Raw genomic sequence first — 20268 nt, forward strand, 5'->3', positions numbered from 1 at the left:
CATGTCAGGATGGTATGTTGTTAGCTATAGGATTGAATAAGTTGTCTTGCATGTCAGGATGGTACGTTGTTAGCTATAGGTTTGAATAAGTTGTCTTGCATGTCAGGATGGTACGTTGTTAGCTATAGGTTTGAATAAGTTGTCTTGCATGTCAGGATGGTACGTTGCTAGCTATAGGATTGAATAAGTTGTCTTGCATGTCAGGATGGTACGTTGCTAGCTATAGGATTGGATAAGTTGTCTTGCATGTCAGGATGGTACGTTGCTAGCTATAGGATTGAATAAGTTGTCTTGCATGTCAGAATGGTACGTTGCTAGCTATAGGATTGAATAAGTTGTCTTGCATGTCAGGATGGTACGTTGTTAGCTATAGGATTGAATAAGTTGTCTTGCATGTCAGGATGGTACGTTGTTAGCTATAGGATTGGATAAGTTGTCTTGCATGTCAGGATGGTACGTTGTTAGCTATAGGATTGAATATGTTGTCTTGCATGTCAGAATGGTACGTTGTTAGCTATAGGATTGAATAAGTTGTCTTGAATGTCAGGATGGTACGTTGCTAGCTATAGGATTGAATAAGTTGTCTTGCATGTCAGGATGGTACGTTGCTAGCTATAGGTTTGAATAAGTTGTCTTGCATGTCAGGATGGTACGTTGCTAGCTATAGGATTGAATAAGTTGTCTTGCATGTCAGGATGGTACGTTGTTAGCTATAGGTTTGAATAAGTTGTCTTGCATGTCAGGATGGTACGTTGCTAGCTATAGGTTTGAATAAGTTGTCTTGCATGTCAGGATGGTACGTTGTTAGCTATAGGATTGAATAAGTTGTCTTGCATGTCAGGATGGTACGTTGTTAGCTATAGGATTGAATAAGTTGTCTTGCATGTCAGGATGGTACGTTGCTAGCTATAGGATTGGATAAGTTGTCTTGCATGTCAGGATGGTACGTTGTTAGCTATAGGATTGAATAAGTTGTCTTGCATGTCAGGATGGTACGTTGTTAGCTATGGGATTGAATAAGTTGTCTTGCATGTCAGAATGGTACGTTGTTAGCTATAGGATTGAATAAGTTGTCTTGCATGTCAGAATGGTACGTTGCTAGCTATAGGATTGAATGGGTTGTCTTGCATGTCAGGATGGTACGTTGTTAGCTATAGGATTGAATAAGTTGTCTTGCATGTCAGGATGGTACGTTGTTAGCTATAGGATTGGATAAGTTGTCTTGCATGTCAGAATGGTACGTTGCTAGCTATAGGATTGAATAAGTTGTCTTGCATGTCAGGGTGGTACGTTGTTAGCTATAGGATTGAATAAGTTGTCTTGCATGTCAGGATGGTACGTTGTTAGCTATAGGATTGAATAAGTTGTCTTGCATGTCAGGATGGTAAGTTGTTAGCCATAGGATTGGATAAGTTGTCTTGCATGTCAGGATGGTACGTTGTTAGCTATAGGATTGAATAAGTTGTCTTGCATGTCAGCATGGTACGTTGTTAGCTATAGGATTGAATAAGTTGTCTTGCATGTCAGGATGGTACGTTGCTAGCTATAGGATTGAATAAGTTGTCTTGCATGTCAGGATGGTACGTTGCTAGCTATAGGATTGAATAAGTTGTCTTGCATGTCAGGATGGTACGTTGCTAGCTATAGGATTGGATAAGGTGTCTTGCATGTCAGGATGGTACGTTGCTAGCTATAGGTTTGAATAAGTTGTCTTGCATGTCAGGATGGTACGTTGCTAGCTATAGGATTGAATGAGTTGTCTTGCATGTCAGGATGGTACGTTGTTAGCTATAGGATTGAATGAGTTGTCTTGCATGTCAGGATGGTACGTTGTTAGCTATAGGATTGAATAAGTTGTCTTGCATGTCAGGATGGTACGTTGCTAGCTATAGGATTGAATAAGTTGTCTTGCATGTCAGGATGGTACGTTGTTAGCTATAGGATTGAATAAGTTGTCTTGCATGTCAGGATGGTACGTTGTTAGCTATAGGATTGAATATGTTGTCTTGCATGTCAGAATGGTACGTTGTTAGCTATAGGATTGAATAAGTTGTCTTGCATGTCAGGATGGTACGTTGCTAGCTATAGGATTGAATAAGTTGTCTTGCATGTCAGGATGGTACGTTGCTAGCTATAGGTTTGAATAAGTTGTCTTGCATGTCAGGATGGTACGTTGTTAGCTATAGGATTGAATAAGTTGTCTTGCATGTCAGAATGGTACGTTGCTAGCTATAGGATTGGATAAGTTGTCTTGCATGTCAGGATGGTACGTTGTTAGCTATAGGATTGAATAAGTTGTCTTGCATGTCAGAATGGTATGTTGTTAGCTATAGGATTGGATAAGTTGTCTTGCATGTCAGGATGGTACGGTGCTAGCTATAGGATTGAATGAGTTGTCTTGCATGTCAGGATGGTACGTTGCTAGCTATAGGATTGAATAAGTTGTCTTGCATGTCAGGATGGTACGTTGCTAGCTATAGGTTTGAATAAGTTGTTTTGCATGTCAGGATGGTACGTTGCTAGCTATAGGATTGAATAAGTTGTCTTGCATGTCAGGATGGTACGTTGTTAGCTATAGGATTGAATAAGTTGTCTTGCATGTCAGGATGGTACGTTGCTAGCTATAGGATTGAATAAGTTGTCTTGCATGTCAGAATGGTACGTTGCTAGCTATAGGATTGAATAAGTTGTCTTGCATGTCAGGATGGTACGTTGTTAGCTATAGGATTGAATAAGTTGTCTTGCATGTCAGGATGGTACGTTGTTAGCTATAGGATTGGATAAGTTGTCTTGCATGTCAGAATGGTACGTTGCTAGCTATAGGATTGAATAAGTTGTCTTGCATGTCAGGATGGTACGTTGTTAGCTATAGGATTGAATAAGTTGTCTTGCATGTCAGGATGGTACGTTGCTAGCTATAGGATTGAATAAGTTGTCTTGAATGTCAGGATGGTACGTTGTTAGCTATAGGTTTGAATGGGTTGTTTCAGTGCCTGTCAGGATGGTACGTTATTAGTTGTAAGACTTTGCTAGGGTTGAAGGTTGTGTCTCTCAGAATGATACTTTGTTAGCTATAGGGTTGAATAAGCTGTCTCATTGCTTATGTGGGTTGTACTTTGTTAGCTATAGGGTTGAATGGGTTGTCTCATTGCTTATCAGGGTAATACTTTGTTAGCTAAAGGTTTAAATGAGTCGTCTCATTGCTTATCAGGATAGTACTTTGTTAGCTATAGGGTTGAATGAGTCGTCTCATTGCTTATCAGGATAGTACTTTGTTAGCTATAGGGTTGAATGAGTCGTCTCATTGCTTATGAGGATAGTACTTTGTTAGCTATAGGGTTGAATGAGTTGTCTCATTGCTTATCAGGATAGTACTTTGTTAGCTATAGGGTTGAATGAGTTGTCTCATTGCTTATCAGGATAGTACTTTGTTAGCTATAGGTTTGAATGAGTCGTCTCATTGCTTATCAGGATATTACTTTGTTAGCTATAGGGTTGAATGAGTCGTCTCATTGCTTATCAGGATAGTACTTTGTTAGCTATAGGGTTGAATGAGTTGTCTCATTGCTTATCAGGATAGTACTTTGTTAGCTATAGGGTTGAATGAGTCGTCTCATTCCTTATCAGGATAGTACTTTGTTAGCTATAGGGTTGAATGTGTCGTCTCATTGCTTATCAGGATAGTAATTTGTTAGCTATAGGTTTGAATGAGTCGTCTCATTGCTTATCAGGATAGTACTTTGTTAGCTATAGGGTTGAATGTGTCGTCTCATTGCTTATGAGGATAGTACTTTGTTAGCTATAGGGTTGAATGAGTTGTCTCATTGCTTATCAGGATAGTACTTTGTTAGCTATAGGGTTGAATGAGTTGTCTCATTGCTTATCAGGATAGTACTTTGTTAGCTATAGGGTTGAATGTGTCGTCTCATTGCTTATCAGGATAGTACTTTGTTAGCTATAGGGTTGAATGAGTTGTCTCATTGCCTATGAGGATAGTAATTTGTTAGCTATAGGGTTGAATGAGTTGTCTCATTGGTTATCAGGATAGTACTTTGTTAGCTGCTATAATGTTGAATGAGTCGTCTCATTGCTTACCAGGATAGTGCTTTTTTAGCTATAGGGTTGAATGGGTTGTCTCATTGCTTATCAGGGTAGTAATTTGTTAACTGTAAGGTTAAATGAATTGTCTTTTTGCCTGTTAGGATGGCTCGTGTCTGAGCGTTCACCACATTCACGGTCTCGCCGCCTTTCTATGCCATATGAGTACCCAGAGAAACCTGTTCAAACCAGTTATCGTCAAATCCAACCAATCACATAAAGACACGGCTAAACACGTAAGTACAAAATGTAGTCATCAAACCTTACAAATCACACATCCAAATGGCGAATCAGATGATAATCCATACTTTTCATGATACTTTCTACTCCAGTCGTCCAATAATTTTTCAAATATGAGACTTACCTTTCCCATGGTTCCATTGTTAAGGACGTCTGTTTCGTCGCCCGCCTCTTAGACGCATTGCCTTTCAGTACAAGGAGACACATGGATATCGCCATTAGGTTTGTATTACAATTTATTGTTATATCTGAGGTTTATCAAACTTTTCTAGTTTCTCCTTTTCGTGATTATCTTATCATGTTTATTCTTTACACGAAAAGGACGTAGAGTAATGTGGCACAACAAGAACCAATTCCAAAGAATTACCTATTGATATGAGCATATAACATATAACATTGATATATGACATATTGTTAATGGAGTTCTGTGCGATTTACAGATTCTATTGCGCCTTCATCCAGCATGCATCCGAGGCTTTTGCTTACGTCACCATAGACAAAGGTTGCCAAGACAACGATGGTAAGCACGAGATTGTCCATATCTTGGGAGAAATGCATGTTAGTATTTATCATTTGATATGACTTGATGGTGAGTGAGCTAAACTGGTATTGTTTGATCTAACCTGGCTAAGACCAAAAGCTGTGATGTGATGTTATGTGACTAAGAGTTGTGTGACGTGCTATTGGGTGACGTGACGCCGTGTGACTAGTGTTGTGTGATGTGACGGTGTCATGTGATCAGGAATTGTGTTGTAGGAGATGGTTTTGTTCATTTGTGTTCTTTTAGGGATAGTTAAACTATTTCATTCCATTTTATAGGCAGAAGCTGTCAAGTACCTTTAGACCTAGTGAAGAAGGTCTGTATTTTGGACGAAAGAATTGTTAATGTTTTATTTTGTTATTGTAAAATGTAGATATTAACGTGTTGTTCCGGTCGTAATTTTTATTGATTTTTTTGTTTTGAGCGTTACACGTCAAGCTTGCTGGATATATCTTTTCGTTATGAGCCCGCCCTCGCTCATCCAAAATGTGTTGAAAGCGCCACAAATTAATTGTTGCGAAATGATATAACTTCATTTTATTTATTTGTTCGATCATCTCGATTGGTAGTTCTCTGTGATTTTCTGATTTTCTGATCTCTGTGATCAGCATTTGTCGTCACTGTCCCATAGGGGCTGTCCTTGTCTTGTTCTTTCAACGTCTTGTTTTTCTTTTCCAGCTTTGGTATTTTCACCACAGACTACTCAAATGCGCACAAAAGGGTTCTTCTAAAAACCAACACCTTTCAGGTAGGTCCCACCGTCTTTCATCTACGAACGTTATATCCTTTTACCTTTCTCTACCCCTTTCCCCCCTTTAAACACACACAACATTAAAAAGATCAAAACTAATTGTTTGGCTTCTGTAGTTCAGTTCCTCACGCCAGTGAAATGCAATAAAGTTTTGCGAAAATAATTACGATGATGACAATTCGACTGTGTTCCGGTTACATTTAGGAGGCAAATGTATAATACTGTTTTGTCCCCCCCCCTTTATCTCCATTTCTTTGTGTCGACTGCATGTGTTATACATACAGTGAATTGCGGTTTGTTCGCCCACAAACCGGTTCGCCAACAACCCTGGACGTTTCGCCGAAACGTTTTATTGCAATATAGATTGCTACAAACATGCTGTATAATTTTAACTAAACTCAAATCCTCCTTGCATTTGACAAATTGTTATTTTTTCACTTGTTTTCATCGTCAACTATTTTTTTACATGTTTCACCCGTAACTAAGCAGTAACAAATCTTAAAAGCTTTTATTAGATATTAGTTGTTTGTGGTAAACGTTAAAGCTTAAGTAGAAAATCGCGAGTTTGAGATTATATTCATGTCGGCTCGGGTTGTATTCATGGCGATTTCTTGTCACTTAAGTTTGAGTAACTTGTTTATTCATTTCTTTAATAATTGACTGAACCTATTTTATTATTTCTGAATTGCAGAAACTACTTTTACAATCTTACAGAGAACGACTAATTCGAGCATATTCGCCAAACTCCTTGTCTCCACAACTAAGGTATGCGGTTTTACGATTACACCCAGTTACTTAGTTCTCATAATGAGATATCGTGTTATATCAAAGAACTAATCACACATACTACAAACAACGGGGAAGCTTACAACCAATTAAAAAGAAAAATGAAAGGTCATAATGTTGTCAAAATCTTCATATCAACATCGTTATTATTAGAATCGTCATAAAAATTATCATTAAATTCATCACATCCACTATTTCTGTCACAATCATCATCATCATCAACACAACATAACCACATTCATATTTTCAATATAAATATCATTTAACTTCCATCGTCTCCGCCTCTGAAAAAAGATTTGAAATTTAAGGTATCCTTTGATGAGTGGTTGTCGTGGGAGATGATGATACGTGCCAGCGATGACATTATGCCCGGAATGGAAAGGTGACTTTCCTTTAAATATTCCTGCACTTATCCTATAACGGCCACATTATACAGATTACTCGCGAGTAGGTGGGATAACTTAATGCCCGCAATGGAAAGGTGACTTTCCCTTAAATATACCTGCACTTATCCTACCACGGCCACATTTTACAGATTACCCGCGAGTAGGTGGGATGACTTAATGCCCGCAATGGAAAGGTGACTTTCCTTAAAATATTCCTGCACTTATCCTACCACGGCCACATTATACAGATTACCCGCGAGTAGGTGGGATGACTTAATGCCCGCAATGGAAAGGTGACTTTCCCTTAAATATACCTGCACTTATCCTACCACGGCCACATTATACAGATTACCCGCGAGTAGGTGGGATGACTTAATGCCCGCAATGGAAAGGTGACTTTCCCTTAAATATACCTGCACTTATCCTACCACGGCCACATTTTACAGATTACCCGCGAGTAGGTGGGATGACTTAATGCCCGCAATGGAAAGGTGACTTTCCTTAAAATATTCCTGCACTTATCCTACCACGGCCACAATTTACAGATTACCCGAGTAGGTGGGACGCCTTAGAGATACAAAACTGTCAAATTCCCGAACTCTTAGCTAGAGTTGTTTATAGACGCTCTATTTTTATGAGCAGCTGCTAAGGTACCGCTAAGGTACCGCTACACATGTTTTATTTACTTGAAGGCGTATAGCCTTGCTTTTGTACGTGTGCGTTCCTGGTACGCGCTTTTTTCTCTTGTTTGTTGTATTTTGGTCCCTGTTTACTGTGTTTCCTTTTTCGATGCTCGGCCCAGCTGTTTTTTTTTTTTAATTATAATATAATTATAACATGACCATGAACCATTGCAGGCGTCTGTACCATCACATGACCACCACGTGCCGTTATCTGGCAGCTAGCGAGACCGAGAAAGGCGTGGATCCTAAGGTTGCTTGCTCCACGTTACTAAACAAGCTCCTTGGCGCACTTAATAGGTAACATTAATTTTTGTCTTTACTCGCCCATATAACGCAGGTCTGGATGTTGCATGATTAAATTTTACTTCCATAGGGATGCGCCTGCTGTTACGAACAACCAGTGCTGTTGTGAGAGTGGTATGAGCGTTGACACAGACAAGCAGACGATTGAGGACATGATTCACCTCCTTAAGGTCAGGAATGCAACGCCCAACAAAGACGTTGCTACCTTCTTTAGATTAATGTATTATATCATAATTCAACATGTTTATTTTTTTCACTACGCACACTTTTATATTATGTAGCATAGGGTCAGATTATACTTTGTACCCTGTGACTCTTGTCACACGCTTATCTTGTGTTATAAATTTTGTTCTGTCCACCTTTTAAATGACCAGCCTTTCAATGCATCAGCAACTACAATCTTTGCCATGCACTATTCAAATTTTAAGACATTATACACCTATTTTAAAAAATGTTGCATTTTGAGAATCCTTGTGTCGTAGCCCGCAGTGCTTCATGGGTATCAAGAAAATGAAATAAAAATTCTGGTTATGAAAGCTGTAGCATTTTTGTTTAAACATTCACATGGTTTTCAAATACTAGGATTTAGCCTTTTACACGTTACCCATGATTCACTGCGGTTACGACATATGGATTCTCGAATAAACCATATTTAAAAAAGGTTACACAATAACACAATAACAATTGTTATTGTGTTATTGCAATCATGCTACTCCAGAAAGCCGCGATAGCTCAGTGACACAGGTATCGCCTCCCCAGCGAGATGGTCAGCTTGGGATTTTTTTTCAATTGTAAAAACCTGTACATCGAGGACTACAAACGGGGTAAAGTTATTGAGTTTCCTTCTCCTTTAATGTTGCGTTTCCGGTTTAGTCAGACACGCTGGTGTGTTGAGGACCAAGTTCGCTAGCATTAACCACTTCGAGTAGTGTGTAAAACTGAGCCCAAACTGGTTTTTGTAATGGCTTTATTACTTGGCTGGCAGAATTACAGGATCACAGGCACGATGCGGTAAAAAACTAGGAGGCGAAATAATTACAGAAAATTACAATTCTAATATTTACAATGATTTCTAATAAATTCAGCTAAAGACAAAAATGGCAAGAGCTGAACTTAGAAACTTACGTCTGTTCTGGACTGTAAAATAATAGAGTTCTCCAACTCTTTAAGCGCTGTTGCTTCCTGATTGCTGGCTTTGACTGAGTGAATAATGTGGGCACCGAACGTGTCCCAATAGAGGATACAATGCATTCCAAAGTGATTACAACAGGAAAAGCCAGATGCGGCTAAGATAGGATCGTAAAATAAACAAACGAGCTAAACAGCGGTTTTCCTTTAAATGTCAAAATGTTGAGAGCTATTCATAATCTTAGGCGTGCGTTGATATAGCTGAGTGATAACGAAAACATTGAAGCATCGGACATTGATGCATGTCAGTTACATCGAACACATATGTACAGTGAGTGGGTGTATAGGGCCTAGCCCGTGGTTCCATATGGAGTGATAGTGCCCACAAACTATCTACTCATGATTGTACCCTACGTGAAGAAGTGTCTATAATGACGGGTGGACACATGTTTAGCAGAGGTTAGTACGACCAAGTACACAATCGCGCTATAGAAATGAAACTCATTCACATTTTAGATATACAATCCTAATTGTGCTCCAGCTTTTGACATAACTAATTCTGACCATAATCTATCCACTTCTTAGGAGCTTTTACCCTTCTTGTCACGCACGCATACCAAACCAGGCCCTGGCGCATCGCATCACCCATGGTTGATCAAGCAGTACCAGGAACGGATAGACCACGTGACACATGAGTTGTGTGTAGATGAGACCTCTAGGGAAGTGTTAGTTGGGGCCGAGACTGTGTCCTTAGTCGAGTGAGTATCGTTTTGTCTTGTTAGTGCCTTGTGAAAGCTGATGGTGGTTATTATTTGATGGGTTATTTATTTTCGATTGGCTTTCCATGGATACTAGTAGCTACGGTAAAGTTTTTGCAGCTGCTACTGCTGCTGATAACAATAATGATAATGATGAAGATAGTGATGAAGATGATGGTGATGAAGATGTTGATGATGATAACGGTGATGGAGATTATGAGGGTGGAGATGATGGTATGAATGGTGACTTAGGAAACTATCAGTAAACCCGATTAACATATTGTATCGTATCCCGTATTGTCTCGCAGACTATGGCTGCACCTACCGCCTTATTTGATCTTTGTCGATGACCCGCTTGTATCCCCGACCCCCGATTCCATTACGTGTGTTACTCGGTTTATCAATACCGCACTGGTGAGTCATTGGAAAGCTTCATTGAAAACCAATAGAAATATGTAATTTACCATTTGGGAAGTCCGTCTCGTGAAATACCCTAACCCCGCACCGGCCTTGAAAATACTTACCTGGTAGAAATCATTTCTAGAATTGTCCATTACTCAATCCTGTACTACCAACTTGCCTCTAAACGCTAGCTCTTTTTATCCCTAGAAGCCGTTGTCACGCAATGCGGTTTTTAGCACATCTCGAATAGCACCTAAATGTTCTTAAAAATATCACTGATGCATACTGAATGTCACCGACGTATCCTAGATAGTAACGACATACACCCGAAATAGTACTGAAGCACTTCCGAATGTCACCGACGTTACCCTGAAAGTACCGACATACACCCGAAATAGTACTGAAGTACTCCCGAGTGTCACCGAAGTACCCCTGAAAGTACCGACATACCTCCGAAATAGTACTGAAGTACTCCCGAATGTCACCGACGTTACCCTGAAAGTATACCACATACCCCCGAAATAGTATTGAAGTACTCCCGAATAACACCTGTACTCCTGAAAGTGCCGACATACGCCCGAAATAGTATTGAAGTACTCCCGAATGCCACCGACGTACTCCTGAAAGTACCGACATACCTCCGAAATAGTACTGAAGTACTCCCGAATATCACCGACGTACCCCTGAAAGTACCGATATACCCCCGAAATAGTACCGGCGTGTCCCTGAAAATACCTACCCCAAACCCCTCAAAAATCTCCGAAAACGGTGCCACCAAAAAAATACCCGAATCGTGATTACCTTATACTATGATTTGGCACTAGTGTCCCTTGTGTAATCTCTAAACAATTCTAAGTGCTACGGCCTTTTTTGTTTCTTTAGAGGTCTCACGTGACCGAGATGTGTTGTCTGCAGCTCAGCGTCACGCTGCACTTAATGAAGGCTGTGTTCTCTTTTGATATGCCACGCATTACCGAGTCTCCCGTTACCGCGTCACGCATTCTTCAACAGCTCATGCATGAGTGCCCCATGTTTCTCGTTTCGTTACAGGTAAGCTCGGCTGTTTGCAATTTCAGCGTGATCAATATGACCGTATACCGTTATTAACCGTTATATAACGGTTATATAACCGTTGTTATTTTTTTGCGTCACTTAGAGTATGCGTATTTTTTTATCGCAAGATGTGCGAAGCTGGTGGCCAAAAATTCCCGTCATACCGTATTAGGAACTCATAAGGCGTTATGCACCTATCTCATATAAGCAGGGGCGTAGCCAGGGGGGTGACCTACGTGATCCGCCCCCTCCCCCCTTTTAGTAGCCAAAAATACAGTAAATGTATGAGACATAATCTAAAATACAGGAGAAAATGGCCTTTTGGACCCTCTCCTGTTAAAAATCCTGGCTACGCCGCTGAATAAGGTTGCACTTAAATCTGTGTATCGTAACCCGCAGTGCTTCATGGGTATCAAATAAATAAGTAAATAGTGTAAATAAAATACAAATCTTGTTTATGTTTTTATGATCGTTCACATGACTTTCAGATACAAGGACTCCGCCGTTTATACGCATAATCCACCGAGGGCTTCGACACAGATTCTCGGGTGCAACCATTTTTGAAATATGTGTATCCGCGTGGGAATATTTTATCTAAGATTGTTTATATTGTGTTTTTGTGTTTGACGAGTGAGACCCAACTAACAATAAAATGGTGAAACGTTACGGGGGAAATGGTGGCAGTGACGTAAGCCACTCATGCGATCATTATGTTTTTTCAGCATTACTGGCCTCAAGTCAAGGCGACGGTTTCGACTCTCTACGATCTGTCAAGCATACAAGCGATGGCTGATGAAGTCGAGAACCTGCACGACTTTGTTATGAGGTATCTTGTTTACTAACAATCCTTTCCGACGTTCCTTTCTCCCCCAACGAACTCTTTTTCTATAATGAGGGAACGATCTTGTTAATAATGAGGGAACGATCTTGCTTCGTTATATCGTTCATAAACGATCTTGTTCCCGGGTCACAATCGGAAGAACATTTTTTTAAAATTCCGAAGTTCGTTCACTTCAAATTGGAAAAAAACGCTCTAAAGTTCGGAAAATCGTTCTCTAAAATTCGGAAAGTTCGAAATATCGTTCTCTTAAAATTCGGAAGATCGTTCTTTTGAACCTCGGGAGAACACTCTTTAATAGGAAGATCATCTCTAGAAATTCGGAAGAAGGCTCTTAAAGTTTGGAAGAATGTCCTTGATATTTGCAGTATGCAAACTAAGAAAGCGAGTCGACTCTATTTGTATTTGCAATAGAACAACATGTTAACGGTGACGACATATGACGGTTCTCGCTTGCTACTAAAGTCGCGCATCAAACAGACCTGTCTAAAAAGAGTCCTCTATATCTCAGCTTTCTTTTGCCATTAGAACTGTTAGGGAAGTTACGATCCGTAAAGTTCGTCAATTGATTTGTTTGAGCCGTATGTATATTAAGAAAGCGAGTCGGCTGTTGATATTTTATTGTCTTTTCAAAACAAAATGTTAATGACCACAACTTTACTATGACGGCTTTGCGCTTGCTATTTAACTCGCGCATCAATAAGACCTCCTAAAAAGAATCTCCTATATGTCAAACTTTAATTTGATATTACCATCATCGATTATGAGCCGTATGCAAACTAAGAAAGCGAGTCAGCTTTCAAACTTTACTTGTCTTTTTAAAACAACAACTTGTTAAGCTGAAATATAGTTCAAAATTAAAATTAACAAACCAAGTATTACTCAAAAGAGCGATGTTGTCTTTTTGGTAAGAATTGGAAGAAAGGTTTTGCCTTTGGGGTTTTCCCGCATTTTCAAATCCCGGAAAGAAGTTCTTGTTTTCGTGAAGCCGATCATTTGACGATCTTGAAAATCGGAGATCGTTTCTCGTAGAAACCTGATATCGTTCTGAATATCGTAAAAGCGTTCTGCATAATCCGTCGAACGACATGTTTCGTTCATAGCCCGAACGCTTTTTCTCTAGTGTACGTTTTCCCTTGCCGGGTCACATTTGTTATCTGTTCTGTGGCCGAATGATGCCGCCGTGTGTAATGTTCGGTATTTACTTCCAGCATTTGTTACAAACACAAGTCCTTGCTGACAGAAACTCACCAGGGATCCCCCCATATTCTTGGCGCTTCCCTATACCAGGCCCTTCGAACGCTCGACGTTAAGTAAGTAACTGTGGCAATATAACCGCCAAAAGTATCGAAAAAGCTCTAAATATTTTGGAAAATATAATTACCAATACACTACCTTTAACTTACAATCCTCAACGTTTGTCTATGTAAAACACTTTTGATGTGAAGCTACAGTTTTGTGATGAAGCGACCCTTCTTGTAGACGATCTTGATGTGCATAAAACGGCTTGTGGACGAAGCGAGCGGATAACGTTGCAGACATCTAGGGCTTTAAAGACTGCATCGATCGTTTTCATAAATTGAACCATACTTTGAAAGGGTTCGCGCCACTGGTCTCATGTTATTGTTTCTTTTTTTTTTTTTTTTCAAAATTTAGCTTTTATTACTTCATTTCATTTGTTTCAGCATTGTTTCTGCTTTTGTTCATCTAATAGATATAAAGCTGGTTCAAGAGACCATGATATAAGAGAACGAATCCCCGTGGCCCATGATAACGTCCAAGAAAGCTATTTTTAGATTGCGCGAGCTTGTCAATCATAGCATCCATACATGGTTCGTCGCGCCATATTTGGTTATGGGCACCACGAGCTAGTACAATTTTACACCAAATTTTTTCCCTCTGCACTTCTTTACTTCGTTCGCTATTTGTTTTTATCCTTTTAGCTTCTCTTCAAGGCTCATGATCACAATGCTACTCATGGGGTGGTGTCCTGTTATCTGTTAAGTTATCTAATGTTCAGTTATCTAAATGTTATATAAATAATTGAACGGGAAGACGTCGGGGAGACGGTGAATTTGGAGTTCATTCAAGACTCCTAAAATGTTCTTTTTCTCTGCAATTCGGTGAGATAGAATACATAGACATTCTCAGAGTCTATGTTATGTATTTTAATACAAGAAGGCCTTTATTTTTCTTCGATTTATAACATTTTTAGATGAATGAACTTCAATTTTTCACGCACATGTTCAGAAATCATGTCACTCAAGAAACCCTTGTCACTGGAATAAGATCTACTTCATTATAAAGACTTGAAATCTTTTATTTGTAACATCGGTGTGAATATAATGGTATTAAGTTCTGGATGTATCTTTTTCATTAAAAGAGAATTGGAAGAGAATTGTGTTTTGTAAACACAGATTTATGATTGATTGTTGTGTTATAAGTTAATTTGCGAATCAGCAGTGAAAACTTTTACTGGGAAAGTTGATCCCAGAGCCTAAAATCACGCACTTTATGCATTTCAATGTCCCAGAAACGGTTAATTGGCTCCAGCGTACTCTACGGAAGATCATTTTTACAGCGTTCGTAAAAAAGGAAGGTATTTTCGGTCAAAAAGATTTCCGGAACATCCTTTGCCGGATCACATTGCTCAAGATGTGATCGCGCGTAAGACTCATGTTGCTAGGAAACGTGAGCGCTAACCAATCAGAGACGTATCTAAAAATTACTGCTTGTTCTAAAAATAGTTTTTACGGACGTAATCATTGGAACATACCCTAATACGGGGGATTCTTTCTCTTACATCATGGTCTCTTGGCTGGTTCTATTACACCCTGATAAAGCTTTTTTTTGAATTTCAAAGTAAGAATTAGCTAGTTTTCGAATAAGACAGCTTGTACGGATGAGATGGATGTGTGCCTTTTATTTCCATTGACATTCTCAATAAATATGTTTTTTTTTCCTCGTGGTTTATTATTACTTATTACTTCAGAAAATAATATATAAACTCGCGCAGGTATTGAGTGCGTATGTGTTGAGTGCTAATCGAATGCTAATCAATATCGAACGAGTGATCGGGAACGATCATCCCGCCTTGTGAGGACTCTTATTTATCACCGTTTTTAGGCCTGAAGCCTTCATGTCACGGCCAGAGAAGACTCGAGATTACAAACAGGTAACTCCAATAGACCATATAATACTATACAGTAAATCTTTTTCGGGCTGTGTGTCTGTGTGCGAAAAACAGGTCAGGTCGGCCTGGATCGAGGTGAGTTTTACCTCTAAGCGTTCCACGTGATCTAACCGTCCAATCAGATAAGTGTTGTCGACATAGGTAGCTTGCTTCCTTTAAATTATTTTAATTTTGCGACAGATCATTGCTGCTTTATAAAACAACTACTAATTTATAGTGGAAAGCGTTGGACTTAGCTAGCCGCCAGAAAGCTTTTTTTAATTTTATTTTTACATGTTTTGTCTAATATTTGTTGCGGCCCGTTAGCAGAGATTCCATTCATTGTTGGCGCTGGAACGCCTAATGCCATATTTTTTTTTATTATTTGACTCTTATCGAGATGTATCATATATCTGTAGAATTCCATTGATGTGTATAGAAGTCTAATCCTGTCCTGGTGACTTCCCTACAGATCACCGTTTGTGTGTTCGCATGCGTGGTCGCTGAGCTCTCAGTCTCAGCAATACAAGGCCGGCAGGTAATACCGGACAAATGCGACATATAGACAGACAGACAGACAGATTTATTGGTTCTGTAAAATCTAATGCTCAAGCTACCGTCATAGGGATGAATGTCACTTACACATTAAATTGACATTGTGCTCCATATAATGTGTTGCTGAATTGTTCATTTATTGATATAAAGGACGAAGAAACTAGCACAGCTATGGAAATATCTAAGGTAGGCCTCGTTTCTGTCGAATCCGTTGTATCACGACGCCGCATTTTCAAAACATTGATTTTTTTTTGTTTTTTGGTATTTTCTGTTCCGCCAGTAAAACTATTCTAAGGCAATCAGATTCTTGCCATCTCTCGCCAAGTGCAGTTGCCTGACTTTCTGTCGCGATACTGTCTGGTTTTCGTCCAGAGGATAGCCAGGGAAGTGCACAAAGCGAGACTCTGATGGGCTCAGAATGGTTTTACTGACGGAACAGAAAATCAAAACAAATCGTGTTTTGAAAACGCGGGTCGCGATACAACGGATTCGACAGTAAATTTTATTAACCTCTAAGCTCCTTGCGCGTAAACTGGGGGTGATAGCTGTGGAAATATCTAGGATAATGTAGGATTCGTTAAAGGCTCTTTTTACTAACCGCGGGGGTATTGGCAGATCCAGTCATACTAAAGTGTTTTCCAAGGCAGTAAATTGCCTATCTAAGGATAAGCATCGTTTTACCATCCCTGTATCTGCCAGTAGGTAATAGGTAATAAGAAGGGCAACTCTACTTAAAGAAAGCCTGCTAGCCGGCTTATTCGGAGGAAGGGAGCCCGTACCCATTGTAAAATAATAGAAATAAAATATTTAAAAATTCAAAAAATCTTATACTGGCCCATACCGGCTCACCCTGTTATTAAAAGGCGTTCTGCTTTTTTAACCTGCAGAAGATGCTCGAGCTTGTTCCCGAGTGCTTAATGGTTTTTGATAAAGGTAATCACTCTTTCTACGGAGCACTGTATATTAACTATATAGCAGGGATATGTACGGACAGGTCAACGAGGAATCAAGACTGAATCTTGTTATCTCAGCTCTTTCTACATTTGCACGGTTAAAGAATGAATGCAGTAGTACGTTTGGGTTTCGGGCTCTGCGTTTCCTCAAAATCTCGAAAAGAGCAAACCATTCAAGTTTGTATATAGAGCTTCTACTATACATTTTCTGGAGACAAAGAAATGGTGATTCCTATGGTTGAAATCAAAGTTAGAACATTGTTATTATAGAAGGTGCATTTTAACGGCACGCAATCATATTTCTCAGTGGTCGCTTATGAGAGCAAGCTCTCGTAAGAGACCAGCTCCGTTAACGACCGCAATTTTCAGTTCCCAAGGTGGGCGCTTACGAGAGCTTCAACTGTAATCCATTTCGCGAAAAAAAATGTATTTTCACGTGGACACACACGTTTTATTAAATTCCCTCTTCATTTCCTACGCCTATCAATCGTATATAGTTATCGATGTATACATAACGTTTGTTTGCGCAGATCAACATCAAGCCTTTGTGGAGAGTCTGCGAAAATTAAGGTAAGGTATGAATCATTAGAAGCACAATGGAACCTCTAAATATCGGGCGCTAGGCAAATGTTTAGGTAAAGTTTTGAGCCTTAGAAGCACAAGGAACTCTTATAAACCAGACGGATGGCGAATGCTCAGGTAAGGTGTACAGCCTGCGGAGAACCTTGAAACCGTTCTTTAGTGATTTTAATGTGAGTATAAGCCAAATAAAAGACATCTAAGTACATTTACAATAGTCGCTTTCATTTGAATCGGATTTCCAGCGGCCGGTTGCAGTCATATAGCAGACCGCTCGTAAGGCCTAACAGGATTGGCAGGATTACCTCATTGTTCTATTGTATTCCCGTTCTATTGTTTTATTTCCCATTGTTTTGTCTGTGGTGTATCAATCCAATCAGGTGAAATCTTCTGAGAGCTGCTACACGACCCGCCGGTTGTGGGGGATACGTCAATTATTTGCCCTGGTCACGGCTCACTCAACAACCCGCTATTCATTTGTTCATCCCTCTCGACATAATGTAGGAAAGGTGACATGACGGAAAAACATGACTTAACGCTTCAAATAAGCTCATTTCACATCTAATAAGGCGGAAAATTTCTCTAAGTACTTAGTGAGTAATAGCGAACGAAATATCAAATGCGACTTTTCTTTTAAATTAATGCGACTTTTTGTAAAGTGTCATTGAAATTTGAGCTTTTCGTCCCTGAGCTCATACATAGCGCAAGGATGATCAAGGAAAAAATATCTTAAAAAGCAAAAATCTCGGCCTCACGTTATTTGTGTTTCAAAAATCAGTCCGGAATACAAGGAACCGATGGCCATTGTAAGAAATTTTGTCTTTTTTCTCTATCTCGAATTGCGAATTTTCCAGGTTTTTCCGTCATGCCAGGAAAGCTAGGAATGAGTTTTCACTCTTATAAGCTAGGCCTTAATGCCTATGAGCGCAAATAAATGCGCAACTATTGACACAGACCCAAATTGTTTTTTTTCAAATTGGAAAACAAGCAGAGAAAATAATAAAATTCTTAATATTTCCAGGGAATTCATAGTAGTCCGCCATCGTGATGAGATCTTACCAGTTATCTTCTTCAGGTAAGAAAGACATGACATGTCCCAATAAGCTCACTGCATCGTAGTGTGTAATAGCGAACAAGATATTAAATGCGATTTTTTTTTTTCAATTTTATGCCTCTTTTTGCAGTCTAGCATTCGTTATGGGGTTCGTATAAATGGCGCAAACATAAGTAAAAATTCACTGTATAAGCACATTTTCGGATGTATTACACTTATTAACAATATTAGGGATTTACATGGGAAAAATCGTGCAAAATGCGTGCGAACCTGCATCGAATTGATGTTTTTGAAGTATTGTACTCAAAAAAATGCGCAAGGTTATTCCACCATGTCGGTAAGATTTGCCTGCCTCGACATCTTAGTCTAACTTCCATTACTCTTTTACTTGCCAGTATTGTCACGGGCCTCGCAGAGAATACCGCTCTAAAGGTAAGAATAGAGAGCTTAAGCAAGTCAACACGAACGGCGCGCGCGCTCACGAATTGCTGAAAAACGGTGTTGACGTCCGTGACAGGAAATCTAGAACGGCATTTTCCCTATTTTTAAGTTCTACGCGCGCGGTCTTGGACATCAACGCCGTTTTTCAGCTATTCGTGAGCGCGCGCGCCGTTTTTGGTGCCGTTCGTGTTGACTTGCTTAAGCTTTCTAATATTTTTGCATTCAAACTCGATAGTCTAAAGAAATGAAGTCGTACATTATTCACGCCTCCTTTTTGTCTCTATTCTAGCTGTCCTCAAATGCTGGCTTTTCTCGGATTGTAATACACATGGAAAATGCGCTCAGGGATCTGCGCAAAACGTGTCTAGATGAGGGCTTGTTGCGCAGCTGTGGGAAGGTAAGTAATCAATAATGAGCCCCAGAAAAGAATTACCAGGAATACAAAAAAATAGGAACATCTGTAGAAAAACTAGATATTTCCGCGAGCGTTAAAGTTCGGTGAAACGAGCAACAAAACAATCCAGCTCGTCTCGCTTTCAACCAACCACAAGCGTCAGATATGAAATGTGCTGACATTTTTTTCTGCGAGACCACAGGTAGCCCAAGCTCCTTATTTGTGCATATTGATCTTACGGTAAACATTTTACGAAACACAAAAAAAGGAATATAAAATTACTTGCTGCAAAGAAAAATGTAGTTCAGTATTGTGTTTATGTCTACGCTTTGCGTGTTGAAGAATCCCGGTTCAAGCAATGTTCAGGACGGATACTACTAAACTACATTTTCCTTTGCAGCAAGTAATTTTCTATTTTTCACTTTTTTTGAGTGTTTCGTAAATTGTTTACCGTAAGATCAATAGTCACAAATACAGAGCTTGGGCTACCTGTGGCAGGACAAGTTGTTGTTTAAAAAAAAAATACGCGTAGCATTGTTGAAAAAAGCTGCTTTTAAATTTTTGTATTTTTTCTGTAGATATTTCAGGTGGACTTCACTATTAAAGTTTCTGCATTCATCAAAAAATACTTGCATTGTGGCTATTAATTACAAGAAGCCGATTAAGTAAAACAGAAAACCGTGACCAGCGGTATCCCACGATAATACGCCAAGCCGTAACCAGCGGTATCCCACGATAATACGCCAAGCCGTGACCAGCGGTATCTGACGATAATACGCCAAGCCGTGACCAGCTGTATCAGTTAACAATACATCCGCATTTTATTAGATAAAATTAAAGGGATCTGTAATATTACACGAGGACAAATGCGCCGTGACCAGCAGTATTTACAGGACGCGCGCTGTGACCAACGGTTAATGATGGCAAAGTGTGCGCCTTGGCCATTTTCACCCAGCCGAAGCTCAATGTAGATATAACATTTATGGTCAAAGCGACTCCTTCAAACGAAAAATCACTAAAAATCTCCTTCGTAAATATATCATAAATTTAAATTTTAATTTTACAGTTTTCAAGTTTTCAACTACCTCTTTCTTTCAGCCTTTGTTGAACAATAAACAATAAACTTTGTTGAACAATAAACAATATTTTTAGC

The 20268-nt window shown here is 39.4% G+C and overlaps 1 protein-coding gene across 6 annotated transcripts in view; it reads left to right on the plus strand.

The window, feature by feature from the left end:
- The window catches only part of LOC5512233 (Fanconi anemia group A protein), a 46034-nt gene extending 25766 nt beyond the window's left edge, over positions 1–20268 (plus strand). For 5 of the 6 annotated variants that reach the window (XM_048721013.1, XM_048721014.1, XM_048721017.1 and 2 more), the window contains 23 exons: positions 4203–4334; positions 4487–4560; positions 4779–4858; positions 5158–5195; positions 5558–5627; positions 6322–6395; positions 6725–6798; positions 7660–7782; positions 7859–7958; positions 9502–9674; positions 9983–10088; positions 10959–11126; positions 11852–11955; positions 13179–13280; positions 15094–15142; positions 15612–15677; positions 15845–15880; positions 16582–16627; positions 17178–17217; positions 18248–18301; positions 18676–18712; positions 19011–19118; positions 19694–20268. In XM_048721013.1, coding sequence (XP_048576970.1) covers positions 4203–4334; positions 4487–4560; positions 4779–4858; positions 5158–5195; positions 5558–5627; positions 6322–6395; positions 6725–6798; positions 7660–7782; positions 7859–7958; positions 9502–9674; positions 9983–10088; positions 10959–11126; positions 11852–11955; positions 13179–13280; positions 15094–15142; positions 15612–15677; positions 15845–15880; positions 16582–16627; positions 17178–17217; positions 18248–18301; positions 18676–18712; positions 19011–19118; positions 19694–19762 — 1923 coding nt within the window. In that variant the 3' untranslated portion in view covers positions 19763–20268. Of the gene's footprint in view, positions 1–4202; positions 4335–4486; positions 4561–4778; positions 4859–5157; positions 5196–5557; positions 5628–6321; positions 6396–6724; positions 6799–7659; positions 7783–7858; positions 7959–9501; positions 9675–9982; positions 10089–10958; positions 11127–11851; positions 11956–13178; positions 13281–15093; positions 15143–15558; positions 15678–15844; positions 15881–16581; positions 16628–17177; positions 17218–18247; positions 18302–18675; positions 18713–19010; positions 19119–19693 lie in introns of those variants that run through there. The other variant, XM_048721015.1, reaches the window with a different exon arrangement.

The sequence above is a fragment of the Nematostella vectensis genome, chromosome 13 (genome assembly GCF_932526225.1).
Source record: "Nematostella vectensis chromosome 13, jaNemVect1.1, whole genome shotgun sequence".
NCBI lineage: Eukaryota > Metazoa > Cnidaria > Anthozoa > Actiniaria > Edwardsiidae > Nematostella > Nematostella vectensis.